The sequence below is a fragment of the Malaclemys terrapin genome, chromosome 25, assembly GCF_027887155.1.
Source record: "Malaclemys terrapin pileata isolate rMalTer1 chromosome 25, rMalTer1.hap1, whole genome shotgun sequence".
In the NCBI taxonomy this organism is placed as follows: domain Eukaryota; kingdom Metazoa; phylum Chordata; order Testudines; family Emydidae; genus Malaclemys; species Malaclemys terrapin.
In genome coordinates this window covers 2,533,589-2,547,111 of record NC_071529.1, presented here as the reverse complement: position 1 = coordinate 2,547,111, position 13,523 = coordinate 2,533,589, and the positions used below count along the sequence as shown (strand labels likewise).

The following is a 13,523-nucleotide window of genomic DNA, read 5'->3' as shown; positions in this document are numbered from 1 at the left end:
GTGCCTGGATGTATTCTCCCCCCCCCCCCCAAAAAAAATTCTAGTGACTAGAAACCTTTTTCTTCTGCTCTGCAGGTAAAACAAGACATTTTAGTCTCACTAACTTTTTCAAGACAAAAGTGTACAACAATGTCCTTCCCATATTATGGGATCGCTCTATGAAGTAGTAGTTAGTTCTACATTGAAAAACAATGAGGAGGAGTAAGGATATGCCAAGATATAAATGTTTAAATCAATATGAGTGAAAGAAAATGAACAAATACAGTTTCCAACCATGAATACCGTGGAAGAGTATCTTAGACTAAGATTTACGAGAACTTACCTGTGAGTGTAACCGCTGCAGACCATTTATGCCACAACAATTGCATGTTCCTCTTGTAAAATGGGGCCACAGATCACCAATTATTTTGTGGCTATTACACTGTAATTGTTCCTTCTACATTAACATATTAACTGTATCTGACAAAGGATTATGGGAATAAAATTTTAAAAGCTGATGCTGACAAAAATGACTGCATTTTTAAAAAAGGACAAGAACTACCGTACAATCTTTTGTTAAGTGGAGATGAGACATTGTGCTGACTGTGTTGTGTCATGAATGCACTAAAATAAACAGACAGATGAAGCAGTATGCTATTTCCAAAAGCAGTGCAAGTGGAGTGAAAGCATTTCCATACGAACCTGGCTTTAAAAACTGGGCTGTCAAAAGAACAGTTAAATGTAACACAAAGTAAGAAACTGTCCAATCACTAATAGTTTTTCTTTTGCTGTGTTTTCAATTCACTGCTTGCAAGTAATGTATTTATTAAAGAAGAATGAAAGCATAAAATAAATTTAACGAGTCAAGACCAGCAGGGAGATTCAAGAGTGGTGTTGTGACTGACACAGTGAAACAAATATTAAAGGGGGAAAAAAGAAAAATTCAGAAGAGTTATACACATTAGCACCACTTTTACAAAGCCACTCAAGAGGACGGTCATGTTTTTCAACTTGCAACAAACCTGCATCTCAGTTCCCAGGAAAAAGATGGCATTTTCTCCCAATAACATTGAATGTATAGATAGCTTCTGATGTCAAATTAGTTACACACAATTTTTGGCATCGACTAAGCAGTGAAAAGGCTGGATAGTTTAAAAACAGGCAGCTGAAATGGCATATTTTCTGTTGCTATTGTGACGATAACATTCCGAAGAGTCAGGTATTAAATTCCAGTGAGGTCCACACACTGAAGAGATTAATGATGATCTCCTCCCATTTTCCATCTGTCCCTTCATTCCACATCATTGTGACAGACCTCTGGCTAAGGAAGACTGGCATGAACTCTCTTCACAGTTTAAATGCTGCTCTTAAAATTAGAGGTTGAATTGCTTGGGTCACAAATGGGAACTGAGCTAGTGTAGCTTTGCAGTGCTATTAGCTCCTATTGGCCTCTGGAGTGAGACGCAATATTAATAAATCAGAATCTCTCATTCAGCAACACAAAGCACTGCTGCTAGGCTGCTGGCCTGTGATCTTTTTCTGGAATAATATTTTAATTTTGTTCATCTCTAGAGGAAAATCCCTTTTACTTACAGGGGTGTTCCTCTCTGTGTCAAGAACTGATGCTCCCTTTGAATAAATCAAGCCCATTTTGTAGTAGTTCTCCTTTCTGTACTTTTCTAAGCATGTGTGCCGGTTCCCAAACATGCCATTGGCCAGTCTAAGGAAACAACTCCTTCCTCAGAGTATAGGCAGATATTACTTTTATAATTCACTAGCTATGCTACAAGGAGCTCTGAAGTGAAAGTCACATTAAAAGCTGTCAAGTCAGCCAAGTGAACAAAATCACTCATATGCTTTTGACTAAAATGAGACAGTAAAACCCACAGGCAATCAAGACAGTATATCAGGACTAGCCAGATACATATGCAAGAGCCATGCTATTTGTCCTCTTAATCAATGATGTGGTGTCACATTACTGTAACAGATTAGTGAATGGTTAACAGTATCTTTTCATGTGTTTTACTAAGGTATTTTAACATTACTTTGACACTTTTACAGCACATTTCATCCCAAGATCAGAAAGCGCTAACAAAAGAGAGATCATTCACATTTTTCAGATGGGGAACTCTGGGACACAGATTAAGCGTAATATTTTCAGATTGGCTTAAATGATTTAGAAGCCTAAATCTCACTGAAAGTCAATGGGACTTGTCACTTGGCTAAGTCACTTTTTGAAAATTTTATCTCCAGTGACTTGTCCAAGAGGACACAACTGGTCTGTGAGAGCCCACAGAACAGAACTCAGGCTTCCCAACGCAGTCTTGTACTCTAACCACTACACAAAACTGCCTTATTTAATTACTTTTCACATGTACCAATGATACTTGATCATGGTTCCTGCAGTAAGTTTCCAGCAATGGCCCTGGCAGATGTAAACTGACACGTATACAAGGTTTTGATGGCACTGTGTGAGGAATATCGTAACTAATGATTACAACAAATAGATGTTGAACTGTTACAAATATGCACAAAGGCTAATTTTGCCTAACACCCCCTCTCCTCCCAAAGTCCCCTCCACCCCAGAGACATTCCTTTTATACTATTAATTGGATTTCAGCATAAACAAAAACCATACATCTCTTGAGTGGATTGTAAACTGTGCTGACTGTGTATCAAGTTACCTATAAGCAAGGACTGGATGCCACTGGGTGAACCCATGCAAACAAGAGGTTGTGTTGGGAATCTTTACAAAACCTATAGCTCACTACAGATGACACAAAGAAAACTAGAGAGAAAAGCCAAACAGTAATGCTACACCATTCAGCTTCAAGATGCATATTATTTATAGCGCTGACCACTTATGGCTACTGCTAAATGTCAAATCAGCAGCCTTATCAGGTTACGCTTTGGAACTAGTGGAGTCCACAGATCTGCACAGATATGCCATGTGACAAAAGCCAACCTCAGAGAAGCTATTGTAGACTTCTAGATGAGAGGACTGAATTGTGATCTTCAACAAGCAACACCTGGAATCTGAACCCCAGCAGGGTTTTAAAGAGCCTACTAAGGCAACTGAGCAGAACTATATAGGAAAAGGATATTTGTTAGTGATGACAAGGACAAACTAACAAAAAGCTTAAGAGTAAGTGAATGATGTGCAGTCTCACTTCCAACCTGTGACAATGACAACTTGATTTAACTCGAACATTCTGCATACTGTGTGTAGTGGGAGAGGACAGTGGATTTTATGTAGTCAATCTAAGGGCATGTCTACACTACAGACTTAAGTTGACTATGTTAGGTTGACTTACAGCCACTCTCAGCTCTGTGCAGGTTCCTGCTGGGAGTCCAGCTTCCCCTCACTCCCAACTGGGCTTTCTTGTCAATTTTACAGCTCCAGTATGGAGCCCTGAAATTGACAAGACTGTCAACAGCAGATGTAAGTAAACCCTAACTATATCGACATAAGCCCTACCTCTGGTGGAGTTATGTTGGTGTAGTAGGGCACTTACATCAGCAGGACAAGGCTGTAGTGTGTACACTGACATAATTAGGTCAACATAAGCCGCTCATGTCGAACTAACTATGTAGTGTAGACCAGGCCTAAGACTAATACTGAACTCCTGAAGTTGTATTACCATAACAAAAAACTAGAACGGTCTAAAACAAATTTCCTTAGTAAAACATTAAGGACAATAAGGATTCTAGTAAATCAGCATACTTGGTAACTGCCCACGGCACACCCTAGACATAGTGCACTTTCCTACAATGTGCAGCTCATTACATAGCTGAAAATCAGACTGCTTGTTTCAAAACTTAAATGGTTCTGAGTGCCAACAATTCCCATTTACTTCAGCAGGAGGAGCTGAGAGTGCCCAGAACCTTTTAAAACAGGACAACAATATTTACTTGTAAAAACTAGGATCTAATGCCTTAAAGATAAGTTCATCGTTGCTTTTTTTTTTTTTTAATTAAAAAAAAATCTGATTCCAATTCCATAGCCATCTGATTTATAAATATGACCAATGACTTGCACTTTTGCACAAATCTATATTGAATATTTTCTCCCTTTTCTGAAATGTAGACTAACTGGTTCTCATTTAGCCCAACAAAAATTTGTTTTTTTCTTTAAAGAATTTCTTCTAATAAAAAACCTTTCAAATAATTAATTATAAATATATTTTCCTGTTTTGGTTTGAAGGAAAAATAAATCTTGGTATCATTTCACTAACTTGTAACATTTTGGAAATTTAAGTCCTCTTAAGGCTTTACCTTTATTGTCCTACCTCTGACTTCCAAGCCACTAGCTTCCTCTAATTCTGCTTTCTACTAGCTTGTTCTAATCCTACTTTTCCGTAAGATATACCTGAGTTATATTCTCATAATGCCTCAGTCCAGAGACATCTTTGCAGTACAATGTAGGATTTCCATGGACACTAGCTACTGCAGACTGCTTTTTTTAAATATGTAGTACAGTAATTCAAAACAGTTAAACAGTGTAATGATCTGTAGACTCCCAAACCTATGAGATTTCAGCCACCTTAGAGTTGCATGCTGTAGCAGTACAGTCAGCATCTCTCAACAGATAATGCTGCAGAGATGGATCTAAATTCAGCAATGATACTCCAAAATGTATGCTCCAAGCAAAGCCATTTTCCCTAAGCATTTCCAAAAGTGGTCTACAGTTACTAGGCTTCAAATAGTTTTCAGATTCCTAGAAGATCTGAAAATCTTTTAAAGAATCCCACTTATTTTTAATAGGATGTACTTTAATTCTGTTAATTCTCTATACTAACCCTAAAATTTAACTGAAAAATGCTTTAACATATTCACTGCTATAAAACAGGTTTTCTTTATTAATGAACACACTTAGGGGTTCAGGTCTGGCTTCCATTGTAATAAATGGCAAAACTTGCATTGACTTCAATGGTGCAGGATTCGGTTGTTAGTGCTACCAGCTAAATTTCTTTCCAAAAGGTGAGTTGAAATACTAACAGAGAATTGTTTAAGATCATAAATCATTAATACAACAAATTGGTAAACTTCAAAACTGCAAATACAGCACATTTTAAAACTAAATATTTAAAATTATTTCCTTTTACTTACCTCTCATGATCTAAGTTCATGGTTGTTATTCTCTCTTCTGGAAGAGCCAATGATATAACACACACCCAAAGCAGAGAGAGAAATCTGATGCCCCATGCTGCTTTAGGTATGAAATCCAACTCTTGCAGGAGGAACACAGAACCCTAATCTCTGGTTTTAGCAGGTAAAAAACCCACTCCCATTTACTTAAAAAATATTTGTAATTTTGCAATTGTAAAGATTACAAACATACTCTGTTAAACAATTTGGGAGCTTAAGCAATTTTTAATAATTTCAGTTTATGTAATAAATTATACTAAATTTAATAGCTGTAGATTATCTTAAACACCAACAACATATTTAGTGGAGAGAACAGAAAGATGAACCATCTTTTTCAAAAGTAAAATTTGGTTCCCAATCTAAAATGAGATTGGTTCCCCTCCCCTCTCCCCCGCTTTTTTCTTTTAAATTCCTGTCTTCATAGAAAAATGTATTTTTTTAAAAAGCCTATCTCCCCAAAAATAATTACTAGCCAGTCCTCTGATATATACTATGAAGATACAGCAGACAACTGGTCACTAAATATTTTTGAGTAGATAAATATTTTATTATAAACACACACCTGACCCAACTGATCATAAAATAGAATTTAGTAGTCTGTCCTCTAAAGAATATATTACTCTCTCTTTGATGCAACATAATTCAAATTCCTGAATTCCCAATGTTTATGCTTTTTTATTTTTTTAAAAGCCTTTCTACAGACAGAAGGGAAAAAAATTTAACCAATAGGGTGATAGGGTAGGAATTATTTTGGAGTTTTTTGGTTTTCCCTCCCAAAAAGGCAGATCATCTTCTTGTCTTCTCCACTAAATGTGTTTTTTACTATTGGTCATGAGACTTCAAATTGTGTACATTTTATATATTAAAATAAAAACCTGCCCAAGTTAAAGTATTTAGATTTGATAATGTCTCTATATTTGCACTACAATGTATGTAATAATAATTAATACTTGTGCTGTAATTTAACCTAAGGTTTCTGCTGCTGTTGAAACTCCTCAAACTACAGCCAAATATTATATACACTGGTCATCCAGTGACTATCTTCCTAGGCATTGTGTACAATTGGGCATATGAGGTACTTACATTTTCTGTATAATTTTATATATCTGACTATTCCATAATAATGGCCAGAAGAGATTTAAATTTTGAACATACATGCAGTATTTTAATTTGTCACCCACATGCTTTGTTCCTCTATTCTGGAAAAAACAAACACTTGTAAAAATAAGATCTTGGTCTAGCCTGTAGATAACATTTGAATAATCTGTCTAATGATAATCCCCAATGTGGTATGGAATAGATGCCAACTCTAGCTATTTCTCATGACATTTACATAGGGAAGTAGGCTTGGCATGTCAGTTAAGATTCTCATGTCACAACACAAGATTGAACTATTCAGCAGAACATCGAATGCAAATTCCCCCCTCTGCAGCATTATCTCATGCGTCATCTATTACTGCCATGCCTAAATCTAGCATCATGCCAGCACATGAAGACAATAGGTACTATATGCAGTGTTCACTGGACCAGAAGAACAGAAATAAGAAGGGGGAAAGGAAACCCTAAAGAAATTTAAAAAGGCAGACCGTGCAATACAAACCAGATCATGGCTGCTTAGCTAATATGGGCCAACTGCTGCGGAAGAAAAATGTCGAACACCCCAAGTTGTGTAAATTTCTGTAAACATCTAAACACGCACACAGACACACACAACACCAACCTACATAGGATGCAAATATATATTGATCCTTTGCTAACACTACGGTTTAAAAAGTGCACGTTAGCGTGATGAAACTTCAGAGCCAATTTTAGTTTCTTCAGGGAAAAAACTATCTGAAAAGTGCTAATCTTTAATAAAAATCTAGCCTAAATCAGACCACCAGTAAGCTTCCCTTTATTTTTCCATCACAGGTTTCACATCACTAAGACTATAAATGAATATTTGCATCTAAGCACTAATGTTAAATGCTGAACCTCCAGGAGAAATTTACGTAGCATAATAAGAAATGTTACTGAACGTCAGACTAGCAAGTGATACTGTGCAAAGTTAAAAGATTCAGAAGCTTAAAAGAAAAGCTATCCAAAAATCTACCTTCCCCCATTCTACAGTCTGATATTATTAATTGCCATACCTAATTCAACAAAATAAAATGACCTTTTAAAACATTCCTGTGTAGTTCAGGTGAAATATAATTTTACGGGCAGGTTTTATCATTACCGAAGCATGTCAATTAAAATTCAGTTCTCTTCACTGGTAACGGTAGTTCTAGCATTTATTAAGTTGTTATACACACTAGTTGATCTGACTATTCAGGAAATGTAAGCTAAAAGGATCAAAATACATTTTACTCCTCTGTTTCATTAGGTTCACAAAAATAAACTAACTTCTCAACAAAATGTATTAATATTTAGCAAACTAACTTTCCATAAATAATGTATTTCAAACAGTTTCTCAAATATCAATCTGAACTATTTTTACAGTAACCTAGATTATAAAAATTACTATTTAAAGCTTAAAGCCCAAGCCCACTTAACATTAATGCAGGACATGCAAACATATTAGAAAAGAATATCCCTGAACTGCTATTTACACACTAGTGCCTGGTCCTGTCAAATTTAACTGCATTCACATCAAGTCCCATCCGATCACTGTCTAATTTGCTGGTGGGCCAATGGTGATGATATGTGTATCTTACCGATTCTATTGGCTTGTCTAGAGATGCCTGTTCAATCTCCAAGTGTCCTTCTTCATATTGATCAAAATGATTACCCTGCAAAAGAATAATATTTTTGTTATTTCTCTATGGTAATCAAGACATTTCCCAAAACTATCCAATTCCCACTCTCAATATAAATTGAGCCCCAAACTCATTATACTAGACAGCAAAAGAAATCAACTAATTAAATAAGACTCCAATAATTAGGACATAAAAATGTCAGTCCGATGTAATCCTAGCTATGCTGGACTGATGACCTTCATAAACTAGGAAGGTTTCAGAATGTCAGACAATTATTTAAACTGACACCACATGCTACTTTTAGTAAAGTAAGTGAAAGTGCTGATCATAAACATTGGGTTGGAGGAAATAACGTAGAATAAAAATCACAGTAAAATTAAAATTACTCTTACATACAACAGATACAGTCCACATAGGCCACAGATGGAATGCATCACTGAAATCTGCGACTGGATGAATCTAAACTGTTTGAAATTGAATCTCAGCAAAAACAAAATTACACACATTGTTTCAAATAGAAAATGTGAGCAGAAAGCCATCTCCAATATTTGATAGCGAGTCACTTCAGAAACCTGACATTGGTCATAGTCAAAAGGCTGCAAGATTTTGTTCTCTAAAGCAAGTCACCAGATTAATGCCACCTCTCTTCTCTTGTGTATCCAACCACCATCATAGCTGTCCTTTTTGACATCAGAGTCGAATTGCTACAATGTACCTTGAGGGCTACCAAAGAGGCTGATTTGTTACCTGCAGACAACCAGGCAATTACCAGGGGTTGGCAGAAGGGCTTCCCTGCCTACCTACCATTTCCTCATCTGCACTGCCTGCCAAGACATGGATAAAGTCTAACATTTTGGTTATAAAGGGACATGGTCAACTTGAAATCTAGCCAATTTCAAAAGAACTTCCCTGCCAATTTTTGAGGCCTTCCAACTATATTTTCCTATAGTTAAAAATGTCCCTCCACCTGCAGCTGTGTGAAAGGCTCATAAGAACATGGGAAAAATCAACTATGCAGAGAGTTTTGTCAAATGCATTAATCAAATAAGATGAAAAATAAAGAAAAATACTAGTCTAATCTCAGTTGCAATAACTTTTTTTTATAATTAGTAGGTAACAGCTGGGGTTATATCAAACTGAAGTGTAATTTTTAAGATAACTGTTACCCATTAATATTTGAAGCTTTTAATGGACAGGGTCTTCTTGAACTCCTAGACAACTAAATACTCATTGCCTTAGATGTTTCAGTGCTTTTGGAGCTTGGAGTTGGCAAGAGTAGAAGCAGCACTGTTCATCTCTTTCCCGCCACAGCCCTTGGAGTTGGTGGAATACCCTTTCTATTGACTTTAGGGGGGAGGAGGGGAAATCAACTTCAATCTGTTTTTTAATGTCCAAAACTCTTCTATGTGGCACATTAAACTCATGTATTTTATACTTCTGTTTTTATTGTGTCTAGAATCAGTCACAGACATCAAATATTGTAACTTTAAATCTTTAATGGAAGTACACACACTTAATTATACCATAAACAAACAATTTACACACATGTGCAGAATAATTGGCATTTATTACAACCTGGTAAAAAGGAAATATTCAACTGACCCCATTGTATCTGAATTCTTCCCATATCTTTTGTGGACTCAAGCGGTGTCACAAAGGATGCTCTTCCTATTTCACAGTGCCAATTAATTACCGCGGATTAGAGCTTCACTGTAAATGAGCTCTCTGGCACAAAATAAAGGCTGGATATAAAAATGTTATTCCACTCATAATAACCAAGTCCTAATCCCAAACTTCCTCTTATTATAAAGATCATTAATCTGAAAATCTAGAGTGACATCGTGGCCCCATTAAATTCTCAACTACAATGGCTCTAGAATTCCACACCTAAAGTAAAATATTCCTGAACCCATCTGATGAAATATCCTACCATCCAACTCTTTCTTATCCCTTCTCCTGTCTGGCATTTTCATAGACGCAGACTTTAAAGCCAGAAGGGACCTCCTGCACATTGGGGGCATAGAACCTCACCCACCATCTCCTGCATAATTCCCATAACCTCTGGCTGAGTTACTGAAGTCATGATTTAAAGACTTCAAGTTACAGAGAACCCACCATTTACTTTAGTTTAAACTTGCGAGTGACCCATGCCCATGCTGCAGAAGAAAGTGAAAAATTTCTAGGGTCTCTGCCAATCTGTCCTGGGAGAAAATTCTTTCCCAACCCCAAATATGGCAAATCAGTTAGACTCCATATTTGTTTTGTGTAGTTGGGATTGTGTTTTCCAATGTACATCACTTTGCATTTATCAACACTGAATTTCATCTGCCATTTTTGGACTTAACTATCTTGAGTATTTTTTCATTGTTTGCAAATTTTGCCACCATGATGTTTACCCCCTTTTTCAGATAGTTTATAACTATGTTGAACAGCATTGGTCCCAGTACAGATCCTTGAGGGACCATGCTATTGACCTCTCTTCATTGTGAAAACTGATCATTTATTCCTATCCTTTGTCTTCTATATTTTAAGCAGTTACTGATGCATGACAGGATCTCCCATGACTGCATGCTTTGCTTAAGAGACTTTGGTGTGCAATCTTGTCAAAGGCTTTCTGAAAGTCCAAGTACACTGGACCAATATAAGACGGTTACTCACCTTTAACTGTTGTTCTTCGAGATGCGTTGCTCATATCCATTCCAATTAGGTGTGTGCGCGCCGCGTGCACGATTTTTCTACCCTAGCAACACCCGGTGGGTCGACTGTGGAGCCCCCTGGAGTGGCGCCTTAATGGAGCTGGATATATACCCCAGCCGACCCAGCGCCCCCTCAGTTCCTTCTTGCCGGCTACAGTGGGGACGGGTTTGGAATGGATATGAGCAACACATCTCGAAGAACAACAGTTACAAAGGTGAGTAACCGTCTTTTCTTCTTCGAGTGCTTGCTCATATCGATTCCAATTAGGTGACTGCCAAGCCTTACCTAGGCGGTGGGGTCGGAGTGAGACATTGCCGTGTGCAAAACCACTGATCCGAATGCAGCATCGTCTCTGGATTGCTGTACAAGCGCGTAGTGAGCGGCGAAGGTGTGGACTGACGACCAAACTGCAGCTCTACAAATGTCCTGGATCGGAACTTGAGCCAGGAAGGCAGTCGAGGAGGCCTGGGCCCCTGTGGAGTGAGTGCTGAGGCGCGGCGTCGGGACACCGGCCAGGTAGTAGCAAGCACGAATGCAGGACGTGATCCAAGAAGAGAGACGTTGGGAGGAGACTGGTAGGCCCTTCATCCGGTCGGCTACTGCAATGAAAAGTTGTGTCATATTTCGAAATGGTTTCGTACGTTCAATATAGAAAGCAAGGGCCCTGCGCACGTCCAAGGAGTGCGTACGCTGGTCTTGATGCGTGGCTTAGGATGGAAGACCGGGAGGAATATATCCTGGTTCACATGAAAAGCTGATACCACCTTGGGAAGGAAGGCAGGGTGGGGGCAAAGCTGCACCTTGTCTTTATGGAAGACTGTATACGGAGACTCAGACATGAGCGCCCTGAGTTCAGAAACACACCTTGCTGAAGTGATGGCTACAAGAAAGACTGTCTTCCAAGATAGGTAAAGGACCGAGCAGGTAGCCAATGGCTCAAACGGGGGTCCTGTGAGCTTGGAGAGGACCAGATTAAGATCCCACGCCAGAACAGGTTGGCGTTGCTGCGGGTAAAGGCGGTCTAAGCCCTTGAGGAATCTGACAACCATCGGGTTAGAGAAGACCGAGGAAGCGTGTTCTCCTGGGTGGAACGCCGATATAGCAGCCAGGTGAACTCTGACTGAAGATATCGCCAAGCCCTGCTGTCTCAGGGACAGGAACTACTCGAGTATGAGGGGAATAGACACCTGCAAGGGGGGACGTGGCCCGCTGTTTGCGCCAACAGGAGAACCACTTCCACTTGGCTAAGTAGGTGGTCCGTGTAGAGGGCTTTCTACTTCCCAGCAGAATCTGTTGCACAGGATGCGAGCATTGCAGTTCTGTCCGATTCAGCCATGGAGCATCCACGCTGTAAGGTGGAGCGATTGCAGGTCGGGGTGACACAATCGACCGTGGTCCTGGGAGATCAAGTCTGGGCACAAGGGAAGCGTGATCGGAGTTTGAATCGATAGCTCCAGAAGCGTGGTGTACCAGTGCTGTCTTGGCCAAGCTGGAGCGACTAGAATCATATGCACCTGGTCTCTGCGTAGTTTGAGCAGTACCCTGTGGACCAGTGGGAATGGAGGGAAAGCGTAGAACAGCTGGTCCTTCCACGTTAGAAGGAAGGCGTCGGACAGGGAGCCCGGAGATCGCCCTTGTAGGGAGCAGAACGCATGGCACTTCCTGTTGGCTCGAGATGCTAACAGGTTGACCTGGGCAAATCCCCACCTTTGGAAGATGGAATAGATGATGTCCGGCGAATCGACCACTTGTGCGTCTGGAAGGATCTGCTGAGATGGTCCGCCAGAGTGTTCTGGACTCCAGGGAGGAACGATGCCATGAGATGTATCGAGTGGGCAAAGTAGAACTCCCACAGGCGAATGGCCTCTTGGCATAGGGGAGACGACCGGGCTCCTCCTTGCTTGTTGATGTAGAACATGGCCGTGGTGTTGTCTGTGAGGACTAACACGCAGCAGCCATGTAGGAGACCGAGAAATGCCTGACAGGCTAGGCGCTCCCGAACATTGATGTGCAGAGCTAGTTGGGATGCGGTCCACAGGCCTTGGGTATGGTGCTCCCCGAGGTGAGCCCCCCAACCTAGAGATGAGGCATCCGTGACTAGGTGCAGGGAGGGCTGTGGGGCATGAAACGGCATTCCTGCACAAACTGCCTTGTGATCCAGCCACCAGGTGAGAGAGGTCAAGACCAAGCTTGGAATCGTGACCACCATGTTCAGGCTGTCCAGAGAAGGGCGGTACACCGACGAGACCCAGGCCTGAAGTTGACTAAGCCGAAGTCTGACATGTCTGGTTACGTAAGTACAAGAGGCCATGTGACCCAACAGACCGAGACACGTCCTTACAGTGGTAATCGGGAAGGCCTGGAGTCAGTGGATGATGTTCGCGATGGTGCGAAACCGAGTGTCTGGAAGAAGAGCTCAGGCGAGTGTGGAGTCTCGGACTGCCCCGATAAACTCTATTCTCTGGGTTGGCTCCAGAGTGGACTTCTTTTTGTTGAGTAGAATGCCTAAGTCATGGAATGTTTGTAGTATTATGCGGACATGCGCCCGAACTTGCTCCCTGGTACGGCCGCGGACCAGCCAGTCGTCTAGGTACGGGAACACCTGTATCCTTTGTTGACGAAGGTATGCTGCCACGACGGCCATACATTTGGTGAACGCTCTCGGAGCCACGGACAGTCCGAAGGGAAGGACAGCAAACTGGTAGTGTACCTTGTTTACTACAAAACGAAGAAAGCGCCTGTGAGGGGGGTAGATCACTATATGAAAATAAGCGTCCTTCATGTCGAGGGTGGCGTACCAGTCCCCAGGATCCAGGGAAGGGATGATGGTCCCCAAGGAGACCATGCGGAACTTCAACTTTACTATGAATTTGTTGAGTCCGCGTAAGTCTAAGATGGGTCGCAGACCTCCTTTTGCTTTGGGGATCAGGAAGTAGCGGGAGTAAAACCCCTTGCCCCTTA

At 40.4% G+C, this 13,523-nt stretch overlaps 1 protein-coding gene across 4 annotated transcripts in view; it reads right to left on the bottom strand.

The window, feature by feature from the left end:
* Positions 1-13,523, bottom strand: part of GPATCH8 (G-patch domain containing 8) — an 89,240-nt gene that overhangs the window by 51,522 nt on the left and 24,195 nt on the right. For 2 of the 4 annotated variants that reach the window (XM_054014162.1, XM_054014160.1), the window contains exons 1-2: positions 7,824-7,896; positions 682-699 (exon numbers count right to left, since the gene is read on the bottom strand). Coding sequence is in view for 1 of the 4 variants with exons in the window: in XM_054014159.1 (XP_053870134.1) it covers positions 7,824-7,898 (75 nt within the window). In the remaining 3 variants the exon portion in view is untranslated. Of the gene's footprint in view, positions 1-681; positions 700-6,727; positions 6,745-7,823; positions 7,899-13,523 lie in introns of those variants that run through there. The other 2 variants (XM_054014159.1, XM_054014161.1) reach the window with 2 other exon arrangements.